The sequence below is a fragment of the Ochotona curzoniae genome, unplaced genomic scaffold (assembly GCF_017591425.1).
Source record: "Ochotona curzoniae isolate NIBS_2020 unplaced genomic scaffold, NIBS_Ocur_1.0 contig_1, whole genome shotgun sequence".
NCBI classification, from domain to species: Eukaryota; Metazoa; Chordata; class Mammalia; order Lagomorpha; family Ochotonidae; genus Ochotona; species Ochotona curzoniae.
This window is the reverse complement of record NW_024464918.1, coordinates 1,072,767-1,097,120: the sequence shown is the minus strand read 5'-3', so window position 1 is coordinate 1,097,120 and position 24,354 is coordinate 1,072,767. Positions and strand designations below refer to the sequence as shown.

At 48.0% G+C, this 24,354-nt stretch overlaps 5 protein-coding genes across 5 annotated transcripts; all 5 read left to right on the top strand.

Moving 5' to 3' along the window:
• Positions 1-2,048: 2,048 nt before the first annotated feature.
• On the top strand, positions 2,049-4,588 carry LOC121152928 (protocadherin gamma-A9-like). The gene has a single exon (XM_040975216.1). The coding sequence runs from the start codon at positions 2,049-2,051 to the stop codon at positions 4,515-4,517; it is 2,469 nt and encodes an 822-aa protein (XP_040831150.1). The 3' UTR covers positions 4,518-4,588.
• Positions 4,589-7,235: 2,647 nt separating this feature from the next.
• LOC121152002 (protocadherin gamma-B5-like) lies at positions 7,236-9,777 on the top strand. The gene has a single exon (XM_040973901.1). The coding sequence runs from the start codon at positions 7,236-7,238 to the stop codon at positions 9,732-9,734; it is 2,499 nt and encodes an 832-aa protein (XP_040829835.1). The 3' UTR covers positions 9,735-9,777.
• Positions 9,778-11,666: 1,889 nt separating this feature from the next.
• On the top strand, positions 11,667-14,135 carry LOC121151997 (protocadherin gamma-A9-like). The gene has a single exon (XM_040973886.1). The coding sequence runs from the start codon at positions 11,667-11,669 to the stop codon at positions 14,133-14,135; it is 2,469 nt and encodes an 822-aa protein (XP_040829820.1).
• A 3,028-nt stretch (positions 14,136-17,163) lies between these two features.
• On the top strand, positions 17,164-21,667 carry LOC121151990 (protocadherin gamma-B6-like). Its single transcript, XM_040973875.1, has 2 exons — positions 17,164-19,596; positions 21,641-21,667. The coding sequence occupies exons 1-2, from the start codon at positions 17,164-17,166 to the stop codon at positions 21,665-21,667; spliced, it is 2,460 nt and encodes an 819-aa protein (XP_040829809.1).
• On the top strand, positions 21,435-24,354 carry LOC121151983 (protocadherin gamma-A10-like). The gene is made up of 2 exons (XM_040973861.1): positions 21,435-24,223; positions 24,336-24,354. Exons 1-2 carry the CDS (start codon positions 21,774-21,776, stop codon positions 24,352-24,354), a joined length of 2,469 nt encoding a protein of 822 aa, XP_040829795.1. The 5' UTR covers positions 21,435-21,773.

Genomic DNA, 24,354 nt, shown 5'->3' with positions numbered 1-24,354 from the left:
TCAAAACAACTCATTTACAAATTTTTTCATCCTTTATACGAAGTTCTCATATGCAAATAAACATTCAATTTAGAGCATCCTTAATTCTTCCTTAAACATTAGAAACTTCTTTCTTTTTTAAGATTTATTTGTTTTATTGCAAAGTCAGATATACAGAGAATAGGAGAGACAGAGAGGAACATCTTCCATCTAATGATTCATTGCCTAAGTGACCACAAGGGCTGGTGCTGCTCTTTATCTGATGTCAGAATCCAGGAACTTCCTTCAGGTCTCCCACACAGGTGCAGGGTGGCAAAGCTTTGGGCCTTCTCTACTGCTTTCCCAGGCCACAAGCAGGGAGCTGGATGGGAAGTGGAGCTGCTTGAATTAGAACTGGTGCCCATATGGGATCCTGGCGCATATGCGATCGTGGCTTATTCAAGGCGAGGACTTTAGCCAGTAGACCACCATGACCAGCGCAAGGGTTATAAACTTCTAATAGGTACTTGCTTCACTAGTAGCACTGGTAGTTTCTATTTGTTTTTATTACATATTTTGAGCTGCTTTCTTCTTAGGTAATTTACTCATGGATTCTTTGATTCCCCTCAACCTACATGAAACACTACCTTGTTTAGTGTATCATGCAATAGAGGCGTAGGAGTTGGGAAGGAGATGTTCACTGAATTCGTAATAACTAAGTCAGCAATTTAGTTGCTTCATTCGTTTTGCATAAATTTTTTGATCAGTGCCAGAGGATAAATTTGCTAACAAAAACGAAATTGCTGTTGTCTGGGACTTGTCGTGGAATCTTCAAAGAAGAAAGGGGAAAGGCATTGTCCTCTTATTTGTAGCCCTGTGTGTAAGGCACTAGATGTTTTTGCATCATCCCTGTGATTATGGTGTGCTCACTTGTAGGACTGGTTCACCTCAGCAAGTGATTGTGGTACATTGATTCTCATAATACAAGCTTATTCCAGTGACACTCCCTGTGTAGATCTTACCGTTCAGAACCGCTGCTTTGTTCTATAGTTGATGTTCTTTCAAATTTTGACCCAAGCTTAAACACCCTTTACAACAAGAAGCTAAAGATCAAGTCAATATTGCATGCTTTCCTGATGTGGAGTTACCAATGAACTTGCTTTTTCCTGCTCACTTGCTTTCCAAATTGTGCAAGGATTATGCGTTCACAAAAGCAGTATAATATTTTGAAATAGCAGAACAATGAAAACAATGACAGAGTGTACATTTTAAAAATCTGCTCCAGTTAAGATTCACAAATGGGTAAGAAAATAACTATTTCCTGATTAAATTATCTTGGAAAGAGGAAAAAATTCAAAACCTAATATAACAATTGCCCTCAAATATATTATCTCATAAGATAATACCAAAGTGAACAGTGCATCTGTATATTTATCAAAATATGTGGTATAGTTTTACACAAAGGTGTGGAATTTTAAAATGTTTATATATATATATATATATATCTCCAAAGACTGCATATCATATATTTTTGAAAAAATAATATGAATAGAAAAAAATGAGGGGTAATTTAGGAGCAAAATAATATGCATATAGATGCCAGAAGGCAGCAGAAATACTTTCAAAAATGAAATAATCTAACAATAACAGGAAATTAATTTCAAAGTGCAGAAATTGTCTCACTTCACTTAAAACTCAGACGCCCAAAGTGACCCCTTGCTTTGGAAATATGAACACAAGAAAATACTCAAAAAAAACTAAAAGCAAAATTAGAACAGTATTTATCAGACATCTAGGCGCAAACGCTGCATGCATTCACGATGTAGTAACACCAAAGGACTCTGAGCGCCGCTGTTCCCCAAGAAAAACCCAGCAAGCGAAGCCTCCGATGGTCAGCTCTGCCAGTACGCAAACCCCACAGAGCTCAAGAACTGCCTTTCAAGCTGCAGAGAAATCCAACCTCTGAACGTGGAGCACCCGGTTTCTCCTGAGGAGGAAACAGGTCCCGGCCCTCTGCAAGAGGTAAGCAAGAGCCTAATGAGGCAGCAAGCATGCGCAGCCTTCTGATAAAAATCCCTAACAAAGCAACAATGGCAGCTCCACACTTGCGCCTGCAAGGCAGAAGACTGGTCCTGCTGTGCGCGCTCCTGGGGACACTGGGAGAGGCCAGAGCGACTCAGATCCGCTACTCAATGCCCGAGGAGTTGGAGAAGGGCTCCTTCGTGGGGAATATCTCCAAGGACCTGGGGCTGGAGCCGCGGGAGCTGGCGGAGCGCGGAGTCCGCATAATGTCCCGAGGTAGGGCGCAGCTGTTCGCTCTGAACGCGCGCAGCGGCAGCTTGGTCACGGCGGGCAGGGTAGACCGCGAGGAGCTCTGTGCCCAGAGCGCGCGGTGTGTGCTGAGCCTGAAAGTTTTGGTTGAAGACAAAGTGAAGCTTTACGGAGTGGAAATAGAAATAACTGATGTCAATGATAATAAACCGAAATTCCAAGTTGAGAATCTGGAAGTAAAAATTAATGAAATCGCTGCTCCTGGCGCGCGTTATCCACTGCCTGAGGCTGTGGACCCGGATGTGGGCATGAACTCCCTTCAAAGTTATCAGCTCAGTTCCAATCTGCACTTCTCCCTGGATGTGCAAACTGGAGACGATGGGGCTGTCCGGCCCGAGCTGGTGCTGGAGCGCGCCCTGGACCGCGAGCAGGAGGCCGTCCACCACCTGATCCTCACCGCCCTGGACGGCGGCGAGCCGCGGCGCTCCAGCACCGCGCACATCCGCGTGACCGTGCTGGATACAAACGACAACGCCCCGGTGTTTGCTCAGCCGACCTACCGGGTCAAAGTGCCTGAGAACGTGCCCCAGGGCACTCAGCTGCTTGCCGTGAGAGCCAGCGACCCAGACGAGGGAGCCAACGGGAAGGTGGTGTATAAATTCTGGAAAATTAATGAGGAACAATCCCCTTTTTTCGTGCTTAATGAAACTACTGGAGAAATATCAATTGCAAAAAGCCTTGATTATGAAGAATGTTCCTTCTATGAAATGGAAATACAGGCTGAAGATGGTGGGGGACTAAAAGGGCGTGCCAAAGTGCTGATCTCTGTGGAAGATGTAAATGACAACAGACCGGAAGTGACCATTGCGTCTCTGTTTAGTCCAGTGAGGGAAGATGCTCCCCAGGGAACAGTGGTGGTTCTTTTCAACGCCCATGACCGAGACTCGGGGAAGAATGGCCAAGTTGTTTGTTCCATCTCAAACAGTCTGCCTTTCAAATTGGAGAACTCCGTTGACGATTATTATCGATTGACAACAGCCCAAACTCTTGACCGAGAAAAGGCCTCTGAGTATAACATCACAGTGAGGGCCACAGACAGAGGAAACCCAGCCCTGTCCACAGAGATCCACATCGCTCTGAAAGTAGCTGACATCAATGACAATCCACCTGCTTTCTCTCGAGCGTCCTACTCAGTCTACCTCCCAGAGAACAACCCCAGAGGCACCTCCATCTTCATGCTGAGTGCCCTTGACCCTGATAATGATGAGAACGCTAGAGTTACTTATTCCTTGGCTGAAGACACCATCCAGGGTGCTCCTCTCTCTTCCTTTGTCTCCATCAACTCAGACACAGGTGTGCTGTATGCCTTGCAATCCTTTGATTATGAGCAGTTCCGAGACCTGCAGCTCTGGGTGACAGCCAGTGACAGTGGGGACCCACCTCTCAGCAGCAATGCCTCCCTCACCATCTTCGTGCTGGACCAGAATGACAATGCCCCTGAGATCCTCTACCCCACCCTCCCCACCGATGGATCCACAGGCGTGGAGCTGGCACCACGCTCTGCAGAACCTGGCTATCTGGTGACCAAGGTGGTGGCAGTAGACAGGGACTCTGGCCAGAATGCCTGGCTGTCCTACCGGCTGCTCAAGGCCAGCGAGCCAGGGCTGTTCTCTGTGGGGCTGCACACGGGCGAGGTGCGCACAGCACGGGCCCTGCTGGACAGAGATGCACTCAAGCAGAGCCTGGTGGTAGCCGTCCAGGACCACGGGCAGCCGCCTCTCTCGGCCACTGTTACACTCACAGTGGCCGTGGCTGACAGCATCCCTGCTGTACTTGCTGATCTGGGCCACCTCAAGCCTTCAGTGGAAGCTGATGAGGCAGACCTGACTCTGTACCTGGTGGTGGCAGTAGCTACAGTGTCGTGTGTCTTCCTGGCCTTTGTGATTGTGCTGCTGGCACTCAGGCTGAGGCGCTGGCACCACTCCCGCCTCCTGCATTCTGCAGGTGATAGGTTGTCAGGCATGCCAGCCTCACACTTGGTGGGCATTGATGGGGTACAGGCTTTCCTGCAGACCTACTCACATGAGGTGTCCCTGACCACAGACTCCAGAAAGAGTCACCTCATCTTCCCTCAGCCCAACTATGCAGACACACTCATCAGCCAGGAGAGCTGTGGGAAAAATGCCTCCTTGTTGACATCTGTAGATTTTCAGGAATGTAAAGATGAAGCTGCTTGTGCTCAGGTGAGTTCAGTTCTTCCTCTTGCAGTTCCATTGTGTTTGCGCTGATCTCAGGGTTTTGAAGATTAGACTGTGGTGATCTCTGAAAAGGCTTACCATGCAATGTCTCCAGTCTATTTTAGTGATGATACTGTGAAACTCTGTGTTTTACTTTTATCATTATTCCCTGTCACACATTATTATTTATATGTGTGTGCGCAGAAAAGTTTCTATAACCACAATCTTTTATTTTATTGAACACATAGCACAATCTTATAAATGTGTTTAGAGTTTGAGGCTTTAACTAAACTCTTGGTATTTTCTCTGCTTTTGATCTCTTTTTTGAGATCTGTCTTGTCACTGGTTCTGAACTAAACTGTATTACTTTGTAGAATATTTCAAAATGTAGTCCAGTGGTTTTGGTGGGAGGTAAAATTGGTCTTCAAATGTGAAAGGTTTGTCACAGTGGTTACTTGGGCCATAGAGGTGGACATATGCAATCTAGAGACTAGAATGGCCATTTTTTCACATAAAACAAAAATGAAAATCAGCAATTAGATAATAAGTAAAATGTAATTTTAAACTGTTGAAATCCATTTTGTAAAAATGTACATGTTTTGAATGAGTAGAAGTTATTCTGTCTCTGTTTTTCAAAAGAAATTAAAATATTTTAATGATATATTTATTTTTATTGTCAGGTCAGATTAACACAAAGAATGAGAGACAGAGAGAAAAATCTTGTTTTGGTTGATTTATTTCCCAAATGGCCACAGTGGCTGGAACTGAGCTGATCTGAAGCCAGGAGTAAGAAACGTTCTCTGAGTCTCCCATGCAGTTGTAGTGGGTCAAGGTTTTGAACCATCTTCTGTTGCTTTCCCAGTCCTCAAAAGGATTGGATGGAAGTGGTGTAGCCTAGAAATAAACTGGCAACATTTGGGATCCCCGGGATCCCAGTGCGTACATAGCAGGATTTAGCCACTGAACCATTGTGCCGGTTCCACAAGTATTTATTAAAAAGAACAAATATCTACAGCAAGATTTTTAAATGTAATTTTAAATGTCCATTATAAAATATATCATAAAATATTATAAATCAAGTCATTTTAGAGAGATGGAGGGAGAGAGAAAAAGAGATTTTCCATGAGCTGGTGGTGTACTCTTCCAAATGCCTGCAACCAACAATGCTGGGCCAGGTTGAAGCCAGTATCTCTAAAATTTCACTAGGTCTCATGTGTGTGTCAGGTACCCTAGAACTTGAGCCATCTTATGTGCCTTCTCCTTGCATTAGCAGGAAGCTGGATCAGAAGCAGAGAAACCCCAACTCCAAGGGCACTTACATTCAGGATGGAAATTTCCCAAACAAAACTTTATGCAGTGGGCCACAGCTCCTGTCTCCATATCCTCTTTTGTTATAGAAAGTGGAAGCCTTGATAAGTCAATTACTATTACTGAAGTGCATACCTCACTAGAATTGCATAGAGTTCCATTCTATGTTGCATATAGAGAAGTGACAGTTATCTTTTCTGTCATATTAGGTAAAGAATTGTCGGAAGGGGCAGTGATATTATCCACAATCCACAACTTTTAAAAGTGTGAGCAAATCACTACTCCTAAAACTGTTCTCTAGTTTCCTTCTATATTTAAAAATAAATTAGAAAGTTAGGTCAAATATCACTAATTTCCATATTCCTACGTAAATAGGCATGCCATGAACTCATTTTCTAATTTCAAAGTATACCAAGAATAATGTAGCTATGGAGCTGGGGAAATTGGGAACACCCTTTTGTGGCTTTCTACGTTAGATGTGATTCATACTGTGGTGTTTAAGAAAGAATTTATGTACAATGACTGGAAGGGTATAAGCCATGTACCTTTGAGACATGAAAGAGGAAGACTTGGAAGGGTATATCACCTCGTGGCTCAATGACAGAGAGAATATTTCCTGTCTGAGATGAGTGTTTCCTCAAGATCTCAGATGAGTAAAGAACGATTTTTATAAAGAGAGAGTAGATATTGTGAGGAAGAGATGTCTGGGGGTTGGTACACACTGGTGCAACTTAAAGAACAATTGTCCAAGGTATTGGTGTTCTCCAGAGGGCGTGATGGGAATCAGCCACGATGCCTGCAGAAACAGAGGCAGAATCAGGAAACTCAAAAAAAGAGGAGCAAGAATTGTTGCACTATATTACAGCGAACACAGAGGATGAACTTGTGAATTCATAGACAGTGGAGTGAATGAAGAATATCTGCTCTTACTCATTGATTCAGTGCAAGGGCAAAAGGTGACTGAACGTTAGAATTCAACATGCTTGTAGATGGTGAAGAATGAACCAGGTTCAGTAGCTGTGCCGTTAAAAAGCAGTTTATAACTGGTAAAAGATTGGAGACAATAAAAGATATGCGTGAGTTAGCGCTGCATGATATGTTATTAAATACATGATCATCAAAACAGTATTCATTAATTAGACCCACAGTTAGTTACTGCTCTGGTTAAACTCAATCAGCAGAGGCTGCAGTTCCCCTGTGTGGACTCTGGGCGCCGCTGTTGGCCAAAGTGGAGAGCGGAGCCCGCGCCCTCTGCTCGCGCAGCCGCTCCAGGCTTTCCAGGACAGCCCCACTGCAGAGCCCCGGGCCGGTGCCTTTGCCAGGCTTCCTGAACCGAACAAGAATAATCTCTGACCCGCACTTGCAAGCCTAGCCCGTTCGGAGCTGAGAATCGCTGCACTACTGAGGGGATCTGTGGCCGGGTGTCCGCAGGCTGGTGAGCAACTCAAGGGGAGCGGAGGGATGGGAAAAGGGAGCGGCGCTGGGGCGAGGGGTCGCGCACACCCGCGGCAGCTGCTTTTGGCCATGCTGCTGCTGCTGCTGCTGCCTTTGTTCTGCCGGGCGCTCTCGGAGCAGCTCCGCTACAGGATCCGCGAGGAGATGCCTGCGGGAACGGTGGTGGGGCACCTCGCCAGGGACCTGGGCATCAGCGTCCGCAGAGTAGCTGCTCGCAAACTGCGCCTGAGTTCCGAGAAGCCTTACCTGAGCGTGCGCGCCGAGAGCGGGGAGCTGGTGGTGAGCGGCAGGCTGGACAGGGAGCAGCTCTGCGGGAGGAAGCCTGCCTGCTCTCTGGAGCTGGAAGCTGTGGCTGAAAACCCGCTAAACTTATACGACGTGAACGTGGAAGTTGAGGACATTAATGACCACGCGCCCAAATTCACCCAAAGTTCCTTTGAGCTGCATATCATTGAGTCTGCGCATCCAGGGGCACGATTCATATTGGAAGCTGCAGAAGACTCCGATATTGGCTTAAACGCTCTACAGAATTATCAGCTGTCTCCTAGTGCTAGTTTCTCCTTGATAAATAAGGAGAAAGAAGACGGTAGTAAGTACCCGGAACTGGTCCTGGAGAAATCCCTGGATCGGGAAGAACAAAGTGAGCACCGGCTAGTCCTGACGGCCTGGGACGGCGGAGACCCGGCCCTAAGCGGAAGCACTGAGCTGCGGATCAGGGTCACTGACGCCAACGACAACCCCCCTGTGTTCACCCAGGAGGTGTACAGGGTCAGCCTTCGGGAAAACTCGCCCCGGGGCACCCTGGTACTGCAAGTGTCAGCCAGCGACCAGGACGAGGGCGTCAACGCAGAAATCACATATTCCTTCCAGAGAACTAGCCAAGTCTTTGATCTGAATCCCAAGAGTGGGGAAATGACTACTCGGCAGTCGCTGGATTATGAAGAAACCAAGGAGTATTCCTTAGTAGTGGAAGGCAGAGATGGTGGGGGATTGGTTGCACAATGTACAGTTGAAATTAAAATTCAGGATGAAAATGACAACAGCCCAGAAGTCAGGTTCCATTCAGTCCTGGACATGATTCTGGAAGACTCCGTGCCTGGAGCACTAATAGCTTTGATCAAAGTATCTGACAAGGATTCTGGGGAAAATGGGGAGGTTAATTGTGGATTAGAAGGTGATGTCCCTTTTAAGATAATCTCTTCGTCCAAAAATTCATACAAATTGGTGACAGACGGAGTGCTTGACCGGGAACGGACTGCAGAGTACAATGTCACCATCACGGCCACTGACAGAGGCAAGCCACCACTCTCCTCAAGCTCAGGCGTCACAGTGCACATTGGGGATGTCAACGACAACGCACCTGTCTTCCAGCAGCCCTCCTACGTGGTCCACGTGGCAGAGAACAATCCCCCAGGAGCCTCCATCGCGCAGGTCAGCGCCTCCGACCCGGATCTGGGCTCCAATGGTCAGGTCACCTACTCCATCGTGGCCAGCGACCTGGAGGCACAAACGCTGGCGTCCTACGTGTCAGTGAGCGCACACAGCGGCGTGCTGTTCGCGCAGCGCGCCCTGGACCACGAGCAGCTGCGCGCCTTCCACCTCACGCTGCAGGCCCGCGACCAGGGCTCGCCCGCACTCAGCGCCAACGTGAGCGTGCGCGTGCTGGTGGGCGACCGCAACGACAACGCGCCGCGCGTGCTGTACCCGGCGCTGGCGCCCGACGGCTCGGCGCTCTTCGACACGGTGCCGCGCGCCGCCGAGCCCGGCTACCTGGTCACCAAGGTGGTGGCGGTGGACGCCGACTCTGGCCACAACGCCTGGCTCTCGTACCACGTGCTGCAGGCCAGCGAGCCCGGGCTCTTCAGCCTGGGGCTGCGCACGGGCGAGGTGCGCACAGCGCGCGCCCTGGGCGACAGGGACGCGGCCCGCCAGCGCCTGCTGGTGGCTGTGCGCGATGGCGGCCAGCCGCCGCTGTCTGCCACCGCCACGCTGCACCTGGTCTTCGCGGACAGCCTGCAGGAGGTGCCGCCGGACCTGAGTGAGCACGCGGCGCCCTCGGACCCTCAGGGCGAGCTGCAGTTTTACCTGGTGCTGGCCTTGGCCGCCATCTCCGTGCTCTTCCTGCTCACGGTGATCCTGGCCATCGCGCTGCGCCTGCGCCGCTCCTCCAGCTCCGCAATGAGAAGCTGCTTCCAGCCTGGTGCTGTCTGTTCAAAATCTGGCCCCGGAATGCCTCCCCACTACAGCGAGGGCACCTTGCCCTATTCCTACAACCTGTGCGTTGCCCACACGGGAAAGACGGAGTTTAATTTTCTAAGCGCTAGTGAGCAGTTGAGTACAGGACAAGACATCCTCTGTGGTGACCCATCCGGGTCCTTGTTTCCTCTTAGCAATCCCAGCGAGCCGACCTCCCAACCCGAGATTCTAACACCGGTGAGTTTCACTTATGATTATACTTCCTTTCCATCTTCCATCTTATTTTCTGAATCTGTATTGAATAGATGACCCTGTTGTGTCTAGTGAGTTTGCGTCATTGCAGTTATACTTGAAGAGGGTGGAAATTTGTTTGTCCAGGAGATTGGTAAATTGTGTGTGATTGTGTGACTTAAGTGGAGGTAGTTTTATGGCTGTATCCTTGTGAGAATGTGTGTTTAGCTTTATGACAAACATTTGGACTGTTTTGCCTTAATTTTTCAAAACAACTCATTTACAAATTTTTTCATCCTTTATACGAAGTTCTCATATGCAGATAAACATTCAATTCAGTTCAGGAAATCATTTAATTCACTCTTAAGCTCAAAAACATCTAATTAATATTTATTGATTTTGCAAATATAGTTTTCCTTCTTGTTTTTACTCCCCGTATTCCTTTTGAGTGTGTTGCTTTCCTCTTACTTAATTTATTCATGAATTGTTCACTCCTTTGCAATTACATGGAAAACTACCTTGTGTACCGTATGGATGCATTAGAGGGATGGAAGTGGGAACGAGATGTGCAGTGAATTCATTACAATCAATCTTCAAGTTCCTTCAATTTTCGAACATACCTTTTCTTTCTGATCTTGACCAGAGAAGAAACTTGCTAAGGAAAATGAAATGCTATTTTCTTTAGCTCTTTGGCTGTTTTCCTTCGAATGCAATCTTTGAGGACTGGGAAAAGACATTGTCCTATCTTTTGTAGCCCTATCTGTAAGGCACTAGATGTTTCTGCATGGGTTGATGGGCTCACTTCTAAGGCGCAGTTCTTGAAGTTCTTGTCTCACGGGATACACTGCCACCATTACCTAAGAGAGGCCTTTTGCTGGTTCACCTTTGCAAGTGATTACAGTGCATTGACGCTAATTATAGAGACTTCTTACAGTGACACTCCCTTTGTAGAACTTACCTGTCAGAGCTGCTACTTTGTTCTATAGTTGATCTTCTTTCAAATTTGACCTAAGCTTAAACACTCTTTACAACAAGAAACGAAAGATCAAGTCAATATTGCATGCTGTCTTGATGTGGAGTTAACATTGATGTTGCTTTTCCCTGTACATTTGCATCTTCCAAACTGTGCATGGATCGTGTGTTCATACAGGAAGTGTCATTTTTGAAGTATGAGAACAATGAAGCAGTGACAGCAATGTATATTTTAAAAATCTAGTCCTGTTAAATTTAACAATTTCAAGAAGAGAACTAGTTTGTATGATTACATTATATTTTTATCACCAAAAGATTTTCAATCATTTCCCCACATAAGCCATCAAGTAAATTAATCTCATTAGGCAGTACCAATTTGAACAATGTGTCTACATCTTTATACAATGATGTTATATGGTTATATATATGTTATATACATAGGTCTGGAATTAAAACTAAAAATATATTTCCAAAGTGTGCACATCATACATATTTCCGAAAAATTTTAGAAAATATATAACACATTTTGGAATAAAAATGTACATATGCAGAGAAAGAGGCAATTCTGTCCAGAGCAAAAATAATCTAACAATAACAGGAAATTAATTTCAAAGTGCAGAAATTGTCTCACTTCACTTAAAACTCAGACGCCCAAAATGACCCCTTGCTTTGGAAATATGAACACAAGAAAATACTCAAAAAAAACTAAAATCAAAATTAGGACAGTATTTATCAGACATCTAGGAGCAAACGCTGCATGCATTCACGATGTAGTAACACCAAAGGACTCTGAGCGCCGCTGTTCCCCAAGAAAAACCCAGCAAGCGAAGCCTCCGATGGTCAGCTCTGCCAGTACGCAAACCCCACAGAGCTCAAGAACTGCCTTTCAAGCTGCAAAGAACTCCAACCTCTGAACGTGGAGCACCCGGTTTCTCCTGAGGAGGAAACAGGTCCCGGCCCTCTGCAAGAGGTAAGCAAGAGCCTAATGAGGCAGCAAGCATGCGCAGCCTTCTGAGAAAAATCCCTAACAAAGCAACAATGGCAGCTCCACACTTGCGCCTGCAAGGCAGAAGACTGGTCCTGCTGTGCGCGCTCCTGGGGACACTGGGAGAGGCCAGAGCGACTCAGATCCGCTACTCAATGCCTGAGGAGTTGGAGAAGGGCTCCTTCGTGGGGAATATCTCCAAGGACCTGGGGCTGGAGCCGCGGGAGCTGGCGGAGCGCGGAGTCCGAATAATGTCCCGAGGTAGGGCGCAGCTGTTCGCTCTGAACGCGCGCAGCGGCAGCTTGGTCACGGCGGGCAGGGTAGACCGCGAGGAGCTCTGTGCCCAGAGCGCGCGGTGTGTGCTGAGCCTGAAAGTTTTGGTTGAAGACAAAGTGAAGCTTTACGGAGTGGAAATAGAAATAACTGATGTCAATGATAATAAACCGAAATTCCAAGTTGAGAATCTGGAAGTAAAAATTAATGAAATCGCTGCTCCTGGCGCGCGTTATCCACTGCCTGAGGCTGTGGACCCGGATGTGGGCATGAACTCCCTGCAAAGTTATCAGCTCAGTTCCAATCTGCACTTCTCCCTGGATGTGCAAACTGGAGACGATGGGGCTGTCCGGCCCGAGCTGGTGCTGGAGCGCGCCTTGGACCGCGAGCAGGAGGCCGTCCACCACCTGATCCTCACCGCCCTGGACGGCGGCGAGCCGCGGCGCTCCAGCACCGCGCACATCCGCGTGACCGTGCTGGATACAAACGACAACGCCCCGGTGTTTGCTCAGCCGACCTACCGGGTCAAAGTGCCTGAGAACGTGCCCCAGGGCACTCAGCTACTTGCCGTGAGAGCCAGCGACCCGGACGAGGGAGCCAACGGGAAGGTGGTGTATAAATTCTGGAAAATTAATGAGGAACAATCCCCGTTTTTCGTGCTTAATGAAACTACTGGAGAAATATCAATTGCAAAAAGCCTTGATTATGAAGAATGTTCCTTCTATGAAATGGAAATACAGGCTGAAGATGGTGGGGGACTAAAAGGGCGTGCCAAAGTGCTGATCTCTGTGGAAGATGTAAATGACAACAGGCCGGAAGTGACCATTGCGTCTCTGTTTAGCCCAGTGAGGGAAGATGCTCCCCAGGGAACAGTGGTGGTTCTTTTCAACGCCCATGACCGAGACTCGGGGAAGAATGGCCAAGTTGTTTGTTCCATCTCAAACAGTCTGCCTTTCAAATTGGAGAACTCCGTTGACGATTATTATCGATTGACAACAGCCCAAACTCTTGACCGAGAAAAGGCCTCTGAGTATAACATCACAGTGAGGGCCACAGACAGAGGAAACCCAGCCCTGTCCACAGAGATCCACATCGCTCTGAAAGTAGCTGACATCAATGACAATCCACCTGCTTTCTCTCGAGCGTCCTACTCAGTCTACCTCCCAGAGAACAACCCCAAAGGTACCTCCATCTTCATGCTGAGTGCCCTTGACCCTGATAATGATGAGAACGCTAGAGTTACTTACTCCTTGGCTGAAGACACTATCCAGGGTGCTCCTCTCTCTTCCTTTGTCTCCATCAACTCAGACACAGGTGTCCTGTATGCCTTGCAATCCTTTGATTATGAGCAGTTCCGAGACCTGCAGCTCTGGGTGACAGCCAGTGACAGTGGGGACCCACCTCTCAGCAGCAATGCCTCCCTCACCATCTTCGTGCTGGACCAGAATGACAATGCCCCTGAGATCCTCTACCCCACCCTCCCCACTGATGGATCCACAGGCGTGGAGCTGGCACCACGCTCTGCAGAACCTGGCTATCTGGTGACCAAGGTGGTGGCAGTAGACAGGGACTCTGGCCAGAATGCCTGGCTGTCCTACCGGCTGCTCAAGGCCAGCGAGCCAGGGCTGTTCTCTGTGGGGCTGCACACGGGCGAGGTGCGCACAGCACGGGCCCTGCTGGACAGAGATGCACTCAAGCAGAGCCTGGTGGTGGCCGTCCAGGACCACGGGCAGCCGCCTCTCTCGGCCACTGTCACGCTCACAGTGGCCGTGGCTGACAGCATCCCCGCAGTGCTGGCTGACCTGGGCCACCTCAAGCCTTCAGTGGAAGCTGATGAGGCAGACCTGACTCTGTACCTGGTGGTGGCAGTGGCCACAGTGTCGTGTGTCTTCCTGGCCTTTGTGATTGTGCTGCTGGCACTCAGGCTGAGGCGCTGGCACCACTCCCGCCTCCTGCATTCTGCAGGTGATAGGTTGTCAGGCATGCCAGCCTCACACTTGGTGGGCATTGACGGGGTACAGGCTTTCCTGCAGACCTACTCACATGAGGTGTCCCTGACCACAGACTCCAGAAAGAGTCACCTCATCTTCCCTCAGCCCAACTATGCAGACACACTCATCAGCCAGGAGAGCTGTGGGAAAAATGCCTCCTTGTTGACATCTGTAGATTTTCAGGAATGTAAAGATGAAGCTGCTTGTGCTCAGGTGAGTTCAGTTCTTCCTCTTGCAGTTCCATTGTGTTTGCGCTGATCTCAGGGTTTTGAAGATTAGACTGTGGTGATCTCTGAAAAGGCTTACCACGAGTATCTCTTGTCTAATATATTGGTGATTCTGTGAAACTCTCATCATCATTAGCTATTATTTCATTTACATCGAAAGGCTTAGACAACCTTTTAAAGACTCCCTAATTTACATTTAGCATTATTCACTTGCCACAGATTGTTCTTTAAGGGGTGTGTGTTATGTGTGTGTGTGTGTGTGTGTGTGTGTGTGTGTGTGTGTGTGCACGCATGCATAGAAACGGGCCACAAAGATTGTGCTGTTGGCGGTCAGGCTGAGACGCAGGTATACCTCCTGTCTGTTGCTGGCCACTGGTGCCAGTTCATTGGGCATGCCAGCCTCACAGCTTGTAGGCGTGGACGGGGTGCAGACTTTCCTGCAGACCTATTCCCAGGAATTTTCCCTCACAGCTGACTCTGGCAAGAGCCACCTCATCTTTCCAAAGCCAAACTACATGGACACACTCCTCAGCCAGGCAAGCTGTGGGAAAAGCAAGCCTTCATGTGATCCACTTGATTCCAGGGTTCCCATGCAAAACACCCCTCTGGTTCCTGTGAGTTCAGTTTATTTTTTTCTTATGTTTTCCTATGATTGGTTTTCCCCTTTAGGTCTGTGTGTTCAGGTTTGAGTATGTTGGTATGAATCTGTTTTTTAACTATTGAGTTCTTGGCCTAATTCTTTATCTGACATCTTAAAAGGAGTGATATATTGGTTTTCTGTTTATTTTCACTTTTTGATAATAATTATCTACTGAACGGAGATCATTCTTCCCAGGATGGCTCATATGACCCTGTAGTTGGGTGGTTCTTTGGTTGCGCTTGCGTGGATAGTAGCAATGGGTCACTACTAATTTCTGGCTGGATTTCTAGATTGGAAATTTATGGATCCTTGTCATCTGCAGTGCCTGAATTGGGGCATTCTTACTCCTCTGTAATCTCTATAGCCGATTCTACTTGTATAAGGACAAATTCCAGGGAAAATAAGTGTCTTCGAGAAATCCCTGACTTGCTGCGCATACTCTTCTATGTCACGAAATGACTCGTTTGAGGTAATACTTCGCAGGTTGTAGAATATTTCCTTTTAAAGATCTTTGCTGAGTAAGGTATTCTAATTTCAGTTATCTATTTCCAGCCCTGGAAACAAAACTATTTTATTCTCCTAATGGTGACCGTGCCAGCATGTTTTATTCTCCTATCCCATTTTTTTCTTTTCATTTTCTAGTGTTGTGATATCACATTGTGGGGAGTAGTGTAATTTTATACTTTCCTGCAGAATATGCGTGCTCAAACCAGAGAAAAAAATTATTTAGCTGTGTAGACTACTATTTGAATCTAGAGATGAATTCTGTATGATTTAGAGAAATAGGCCCTAGGAATTGATAGGGAAATTCTAAGGATTTTTTTTTTACTGGATTTTAGGTGTAAAAGAATGTATTATTTCACATGATTTTAAACATTAATTTGGAACCTACCTTGTGGCACAACAGGTCAAGCTGCCCTTGCAATGCCAGCATTCCTTATGATTCGAATATCAGTTGCTCCACTTTTGATCCAGATCTCTTGTTATGTGCCTGGAAAAATAACAGTTGATGGCCCAAATCCCTGCACACCTGTCACTCATGTGAGAGGTCAGCATAGAGTTCTTGGCTCCTGGTTTGCCCTGGCCCAGAGCTGGGTAGTGTAATCACTTGAGAAGAAACCCAGTAAATGAAGATCTCTCTCCTTCTCCCTCATACTCACTCACTTCGCTCTTTCTCTCTCTCTCTCTCTCTCTGCCTTTCAAATAAACAAGTCTTCACACATAAACAAATGTCAACTTCCTAGTAACAAATGACACTTCAGGCAATGATCGGACAATAGGCCTTGAGGTTGACTCAAAGTTCCGTTCAAACCATATGTAAGTTGATGATTATAATCATTTCTGAGAAAATAGGGATTGATTTTGTCTTTATAATTACTTTTCTGAATTTTCTTTTTTTCATTTATATAACAATAGAAGCCAACAACTCTGACAATCTATTATTACATAAAGATATTTAAATTATTTCAGTCTTTCCTACTTAAGCTGCTGGGGGAAAAAAAAGAAAAATTCTCTACAGGGCCTTATTTCTAAATCTGCAGTAGGAAAAAATAACTTAAAAATTACTGTCCTGGGGAATAACGTTTGTACCTGGTATCATAAATATCAATATATGTTTTAATTTGGGAACTCAACATAGACAATGATATACCTGTTGGTAAGTAAATGCGTCTATAAAAAAAGACCACTTGTGTGCAAAACCAGGGCACAAAAGCACTGGATGGGTGACGCCATGGAGTGTGGAAAAGCCAAGTCCTCCTGTTCCAGACAGCATTTAATGTACTTCAGTCACAAATTATAGGACAGGCTTAGCGGTGTTTGATCTTACTACTTCAACTCAGAGAAGAATTCACTGAAACATCACATCTTGGTTTTGGGGAGGAGACAGTATATGTTGAGCAAAGATTGGTCCTTCATCATAATCACAACTGGGTGATGGGTGTGTGAAGGTTCACAATGTAACACATATCATTACTGCTGTACACGTATAAAATCATCCACAACAAATTTGTTTAAAACAATGAACGCAACATATCCACTGGGATGCCATGCTGAGGCTAAAAGTTGAAGCTAATTTTTACCTACATTTTTCAAAAAGCAATACATACATTTTAGAGATAAAAACCACTCAAAAGGAAAAGACGAAAATGCAGTTCCACATGGAGCCTCTGGGCGCCGCTGTCGGCCAGTGCAGAGAGAGCACGGACGCCCGGCGTCCTCAGCCTCCAACCCCGGAGTTCCTCACTGCCACCAAAGCAAACAGAAGGGAACCCTCTCGCACTACCAGAGCTCCCGGATGCTCACACCCTGCTCGGCACAGAAGGATCCCCAGCCCCGAGACAAGGGCTCTGCCGCTCCGGGGCCGAATGCACGGTCTCCAGCCAGGAAGACGCGGAGCAAGCCAGCACTAGCGCGAGCGATGGGAGGGAGCTGCGCGCAGAGGCGCCGAGCCGGCCGGCCACAGGTACTCCTCCCCTTCCTGCTGCCTTTGTTCTGCCCCGCGCTCGGCGAGCCGATCCGCTACTCTATCCCCGAGGAGCTGGCCAGGGGCTCGGTGGTGGGGAACCTGGCCAAGGACCTGGCGCTCAGTGTGCGGGATGTGTCTGCTCGGAAGCTGCGCGTTAGCGCCGAGAGCCTGCACTTCCAGGTAGACGCGCAGAGCGGGGACTTGCTTGTGAAGGACCGAATAGACCGCGAGCAGATCTGCAAAGAGCGAAAGCTGTGTGAACTGCAGCTGGAAGCTGTGGTGGAAAACCCTCTGAATGTTTTTCATGTCGTTGTGGTGATTGAGGACATTAACGACCATGCCCCTCAGTTCGATCAAAAAGAAATACATTTAGAAATTCTGGAATCTGTAGCCGCTGGCGCACGAATACCCCTTGATGCTGCCACTGATCCCGATATAAACACAAACTCCATTAAGGATTATCAAATAAGCCCTAGCCCTTATTTCTCTCTAATGGTGAGAGTCAATTCTGAAGGAGGCAAATACCCAGAGTTATCCCTGGAGAAAACCCTAGACCGAGAAGAGCACAGACATCATCGCTTGACACTGACCGCCTGGGATGGAGGGGACCCGCCCCGAAGCGCCACCGCTCGTATAGACATCTTGGTTAGGGACACCAATGATAACCATCCCGTGTTCAGCCAGGACGAATACCGAGTGAGCCTCAGTGAAAGTCTTCCCCCAGGATCCTCCGTGTTGCAGGTGATGGCCAGTGACCAGGACGAGGGGATCAATGCGGAAATAACGTACTACTTACGCAGCACTGCCCAGAGCACGCGGAACACATTCTCTCTGGATGACAAGACAGGCGTGATTATAAACAACCAGTCATTGGATTTTGAACAGGTAGAAAGATACACCATGGAAGTGGAAGCACGAGACGGAGGAGGTCTCTCCACGCAGTGTAAAGTCATCGTAGAAATCCTGGACGAAAACGACAACAGTCCGGAAATCATCATCACTTCGCTGTCCGACCGGGTTCTGGAGGATTCCCCTCCAGGCATGGTCATAGCCCTCTTCAAAACTCGCGATCGGGATTTTGGAAGAAACGGGGAAGTTACGTGTACTATAGAAAGAGATCTTCCTTTCAAGATTCATTCTTCTTCCAGTAACTTCTACAAGTTGGTGACAGATGGGCCTCTAGACCGCGAGCAGACCCCGGAGTACAACATCACCATCACAGCCACTGACAGAGGCAAGCCACCACTCTCCTCCAGTTCAGTCTTCACCCTGCGCATTGGCGACGTCAACGACAACGCGCCTGTCTTCCAGCAGCCCTCCTACGTGGTCCACGTGGCAGAGAACAATCCCCCAGGAGCCTCCATCGCGCAGGTCAGCGCCTCCGACCCCGATCTGGGCTCCAATGGTCAGGTCACCTACTCCATCGTGGCCAGCGACCTGGAGGCACAAACGCTGGCGTCCTACGTGTCAGTGAGCGCACACAGCGGCGTGCTGTTCGCGCAGCGCGCCCTGGACCACGAGCAGCTGCGCGCCTTCCACCTCACGCTGCAGGCCCGCGACCAGGGCTCGCCCGCACTCAGCGCCAACGTGAGCGTGCGCGTGCTGGTGGGCGACCGCAACGACAACGCGCCGCGCGTGCTGTACCCGGCGCTGGCGCCCGACGGCTCGGCGCTCTTCGACACGGTGCCGCGCGCCGCCGAGCCCGGCTACCTGGTCACCAAGGTGGTGGCGGTGGACGCCGACTCTGGCCACAACGCCTGGCTCTCGTACCACGTGCTGCAGGCCAGCGAGCCCGGGCTCTTCAGCCTGGGGCTGCGCACGGGCGAGGTGCGCACAGCGCGCGCCCTGGGCGACAGGGACGCGGCCCGCCAGCGCCTGCTGGTGGCTGTGCGCGATGGCGGCCAGCCGCCGCTGTCTGCCACCGCCACGCTGCACCTGGTCTTCGCGGACAGCCTGCAGGAGGTGCCGCCGGACCTGAGTGAGCACGCGGCGCCCTCGGACCCTCAGGCCGAGCTGCAGTTTTACCTGGTGCTGGCCTTGGCCGCCATCTCCGTGCTCTTCCTGCTCACGGTGATCCTGGCCATCGCGCTGCGCCTGCGCCGCTCCTCCAGCTCCGCAATGGGAGGCTGCTTTGGGTCCGTTATATGCTCAAAGCCTGGGAATGGAATTGCCCCAAACTTTATCGAGGGGACTTTACCTTATTCCTACAATATGTGTCATACACACACAGGTACGGCAGAGTTTAATTTCCTAAAATATAGTGCGGCTTTGCATTCCACTCAAGATGTAGTTTTTAGTGATTCTCCTGGAGCCTTAATTCCAGTTCATGATGGGGATGGATTCACGCCTGAACCAGAGACTCTAACACCGGTGAGTTACCTCTGTGTGTGTGTGTGTGTGTGTGTGTTTAATATTGTTTTATTTATAATATCTCAAGCGTAGCTATTTTTATATCAGTAATGATATTTTCTTCTTTTAAATGTATATTTTTAAAAAGAAGGGAGAAAAAATCAAAGGGAAAAGGAGTGCTGTGTCCCCTCTGCTGGTTCTCAGAACTTTCCCTTCTGCTGCTTCTCTCCCCAAATGCTCCGTTCTGAGGTCGAGCAGGGTAGGAGTCAGAATCTGGAATTTAATTCAGGTCTCCCACGTGGGCGGTAGGAAGCCAGCAACCTGAGACTACAGTGCTGTGAGGGTTTACATTAGCACAAAGCTGGCATCCAAGCTGAATTTGGTTAGTAAGTTGCTCTATAATTTGGTAAGAAGGTATCTCAATTGCAAATAATCTTAAACTCTGATTGTCAAACACAAGTGATAGTGTTGTCTCCCAACCAAATATAAATAACCTATATACTCAACGTTAATAAGCTTTCATATAAACTTTACAAATGTTGCTTATGTTTTTACAGTTAAAATATGCAAATGTGCATTAGATATCATAGCAGGAGTCCTTTTCTTAGAAGTTGTAATTGCAAATACTCTCTTAGGTGTCTATGTGTCTTGCCTCATTTTTTCCAAACTATTGATCTCAGAAGGAAACAAGCAGTACATCTTCCAACTCTAAAATTGTGTGGAGAGCATGTAGGTGTGCGTTTTCTCTCAGGAGAAGATTCCAACCTGTGTTCAGATTTGAAAGACTTCTGTGGTCCCCAAAACTTCATACCAACCACCCTCAGAAGATTTATCTTCTCTACTTTTTGGTCCTAATGTCTTCCTTCTGTATTTCTGGTCCCTATAATTTTTGGAGTTCAAGGCATACTCTTTCTCGGTCTCTCTTGCGCTACTGATAAGAAAAAGAAATTTTCAAGAAAGCCAACGAATTGCGTTGGCTTTGCTCTCAGCCTCTGTCTCTGCCTTTGACTTAAGATCTCTGAAGGGGAAAAGTAGAATCTCTGAAATATTCCATTCTTGGGAGCATGGTGCTGTGAGCACTCCTCAATACCTGTTCTCTCCGAGCTCTCCGAAGCCCTCCCATTTGAGCAATGGGCGGCCGTTGGGTTGGAAGGCATAGCAGGGGAAGATGTGTGAGCTGCTGTAGGTGCCTACAAACTGCCGAAGGGATGAAAGCATTTCCATGAATCAATGCCCTGATAGGATCAACCACTGACATAAGAATTCTTGAAACCTGTGATATTACATGTCCATTTTAGCAATTAAATTTCTTATACATATTTATTTCCACTACAATGCCATTTTTATTTTTTATAATGCATTTTAGTTTGTGTCTGTGACATGTGGTAGCTTGTGATTACTTGCCCAATTCATTTAAATAGGTCAAAATAACTCCTGATAAAACTATAAGAAAAACTATATTTTTTTTCAAAAATAAAGGTTTAATTTAGGATCAGCAAATCTATTTTTGGAAATAAAGATTATTAAATCTCTTGCATAATATCAAGCTAAGAATATTAAGTATATAAAAGTTACTTCACAGTGATTTAATAAGGGATATATGTAATATAGTTTCTATAGAAATGTACACTAAACTTACCATTTAAATCACAATTTCAGATAAAGGTGTAAAACTTACTGACTAGCTAAAAGCTCATAGGATATAAAAATAAGCATTGTTTACCTTCCCAAGTGCGTGCATTTTTTTTTTAGGAAAATATGCTGCAAATATAAATTTAAACAAATATTATCACTTGAATATTTTATACTATTTTCATTCCATTATATCCCACCCCACTAAGAAACCTAAAAATAGCGATTAAATAAGTATATGAGCGAGGAAACCAAATAATCAATATAAATTAAAACAATCTGAAGGAAGAGAAGGCAGCATTTGCGTTGCGTTGCAAGAACTCTGTGGTGGGTGCAGTAACTTCTTAGGACTCTGGGCGCCGCTGTTGGCCTACTAGGAGAGAAATGCTGTCGGCTCTCAAACCCGCTTCTCAGGACTCTGACGACACAAAGCTCCGGGTTCGTACAGATCGGCTCAGGGCTGCAGCAGAACTGATCCTGGGGTTTAAGGGGCACGGGCAGCCACCGAAAGGAAAAGGAAGCGTTTGAAATATTGAACGCATTAAAAGAAGATTTGGTGAGGATTCTGCCACCAAACAACAATGGCCACTGAAAGGAATCTCTCTGAACACAGCGCGCTGGTCCTTCTCTTCCTTTTCTTCTGGATGCCGTGGGACTGCGGAGCTCGACAGATCCGCTACTCCGTTCCTGAGGAGCTGGAGAAGGGCTCCTTCGTGGGGAATATCTCCAAGGACCTGGGGCTGGAGCCGCGGATGCTGGCGGAGCGCGGAGTCCGCATCGTCTCCCGAGGTAGGGCGCAGCTGTTCGCTCTGAACGCGCGCAGCGGCAGCTTGGTCACGGCGGGCAGGGTAGACCGCGAGGAGCTCTGCGCTCAGAGCGCGCGGTGCCTGCTGAATATTAACATCCTGGATGAGGATAGAGTGAAACTTTTTGGAATTGAAATAGAGGTTATTGATATCAATGATAATGCCCCGAAATTCCAAGCGGAGACCTTGGAAGTAAAAATTAATGAGAATGTCGCTCCTGGGATGCGCTTTCCTCTCCTGGAAGCTGTTGATCCCGATGTGGGAGTGAACTCCCTGCAGAGCTACCAGCTCAGCTCCAATCAGCACTTTTCCCTGGCAGTTCAGAGTCGTGCCAATGGTGCCAAGTACCCAGAGCTGGTACTGGAGCGAGCTCTAGATCGAGAGGAAGAGGCCATTCACCACCTGGTCCTCACCGCCTCCGACGGGGGTGACCCCGTCCGATCTGGCACTGTCCTCATCAGTGTGACAGTCTTCGATACCAACGACAACGCACCTGTCTTCACTGTGCCTGAGTACCGAGTGAGTGTCCCCGAGAATTTGCCTGTGGGCACTCAGCTGCTCACCGTGACTGCCACCGACAAGGACGAAGGAGCCAATGGGGAAGTGACATACTCATTCCGAAGATTATCTGACACTCAGCTGTTGAAATTCCAACTAAATAGACATACTGGGGAAATAAAAATATCAGAAAATCTAGATTATGAAGAAGCAGGCTTCTATGAACTAGAAATACAAGCAGAAGATGGAGGAGCCTATCTCGCCACTGCAAAGGTGCTAATTACATTGGAAGATGTAAATGACAACAGTCCAGAGGTGACCGTCACATCTCTGTTCAGCCCAGTGGCCGAGGACTCTCCTCCTGGAACTGTCATAGCCCTTTTGAATGTGCATGATTTAGACTCTGGGCAGAACGGACTGGTGACCTGTTCAATCCAAGAAAATCTACCATTTAAATTAGAGAAGTCCATCGATAGTTACTACAGATTGGTGACACACACCGCCCTGGACAGGGAACAGACATCCTCCTACAACATAACAGTGACAGCCAGAGACGGGGGAAGTCCACCTCTATCAACAGAAACTCATTTTACTCTGCAAGTGGCAGATATTAATGATAACCCGCCCAGCTTCTCTCGCACCTCCTACTTTACCTATATCCCAGAAAACAACCCCAGGGGCGCCTCCATCTTCTCTGTGACAGCTTTGGATCCAGACAGCAAAGAGAATGCCCAAGTAATTTACTCAATCACTGAAGACACCATCCAGGGGGCGCCCTTGTCTTCCTACATCTCCATCAACTCCGACAACGGCATCCTGTACGCATTGAGATCTTTTGACTATGAACAGTTCCGAGACCTGCAGCTCTGGGTGACAGCCAGTGACAGTGGGGACCCACCTCTCAGCAGCAATGCCTCCCTCACCCTCTTTGTGCTGGACCAGAATGATAATGCCCCTGAAATCCTCTACCCCACCCTCCCCACTGATGGATCCACAGGCGTGGAGCTGGCACCACGCTCTGCAGAACCTGGCTATCTGGTGACCAAGGTGGTGGCAGTGGACAGGGACTCTGGCCAGAATGCCTGGCTGTCCTACCGGCTGCTCAAGGCCAGCGAGCCAGGGCTGTTCTCTGTGGGGCTGCACACGGGCGAGGTGCGCACAGCACGGGCCCTGCTGGACAGAGATGCACTGAAGCAGAGCCTGGTGGTGGCCGTCCAGGACCACGGGCAGCCGCCTCTCTCGGCCACTGTCACGCTCACAGTGGCCGTGGCTGACAGCATCCCCGCAGTGCTGGCTGACCTGGGCAGCCTCAAGCCTTCAGTGGAAGCTGATGAGGCAGACCTGACTCTGTACCTGGTGGTGGCAGTGGCCACAGTGTCGTGTGTCTTCCTGGCCTTTGTGATTGTGCTGCTGGCACTCAGGCTGAGGCGCTGGCACAAGTCGCGATTGCTGCAGGCGTCAGGAGGAGGCGGGCTGTCGGGCGTGGCCGCGTCGCACTTGGTGGGCGTGGACGGGGTGCGTGCTTTCCTGCAGACCTATTCTCATGAGGTGTCCCTGACCGCGGACTCGCGGAGGAGCCACCTCATCTTCCCTCAGCCCAACTATGCAGACACGCTGCTCAGCCAGGAGAGCTGTGGGAAAAGCGAGCCTTTGTCTTTGCTAAATGAGTCGAAGTGTCCTATAGAAGATGCTCCACTGGTTCCAGTGAGTTCAATTTTTACTGTTACGTTTGCAACAGGATGTTTGGTTTTGCTTTTAGATTTGCAGCATGATGATGTTTTAGTCTTTATTTTTTAACACTTTTTGTTTCAGTGATTGTATTTTCCTTAAATGTTGAAGGGTAGAATTTGATGTTTAA

Excerpts from the sequence above, each read along its gene's own strand:
- LOC121152928 (XM_040975216.1), top strand. The coding sequence starts at position 2,049 with ATGGCAGCTCCACACTTGCGCCTGCAAGGCAGAAGACTGGTCCTGCTG.
- LOC121152002 (XM_040973901.1), top strand. The coding sequence starts at position 7,236 with ATGGGAAAAGGGAGCGGCGCTGGGGCGAGGGGTCGCGCACACCCGCGG.
- LOC121151997 (XM_040973886.1), top strand. The coding sequence starts at position 11,667 with ATGGCAGCTCCACACTTGCGCCTGCAAGGCAGAAGACTGGTCCTGCTG.
- LOC121151990 (XM_040973875.1), top strand. The coding sequence starts at position 17,164 with ATGGGAGGGAGCTGCGCGCAGAGGCGCCGAGCCGGCCGGCCACAGGTA. Across the intron at positions 19,597-21,640 it reads CACCGGTGAGTTACCTCTGT|ATCGGCTCAGGGCTGCAGCA; the intron begins GTGTGTGTGTGT and ends GGGTTCGTACAG.
- LOC121151983 (XM_040973861.1), top strand. The coding sequence starts at position 21,774 with ATGGCCACTGAAAGGAATCTCTCTGAACACAGCGCGCTGGTCCTTCTC.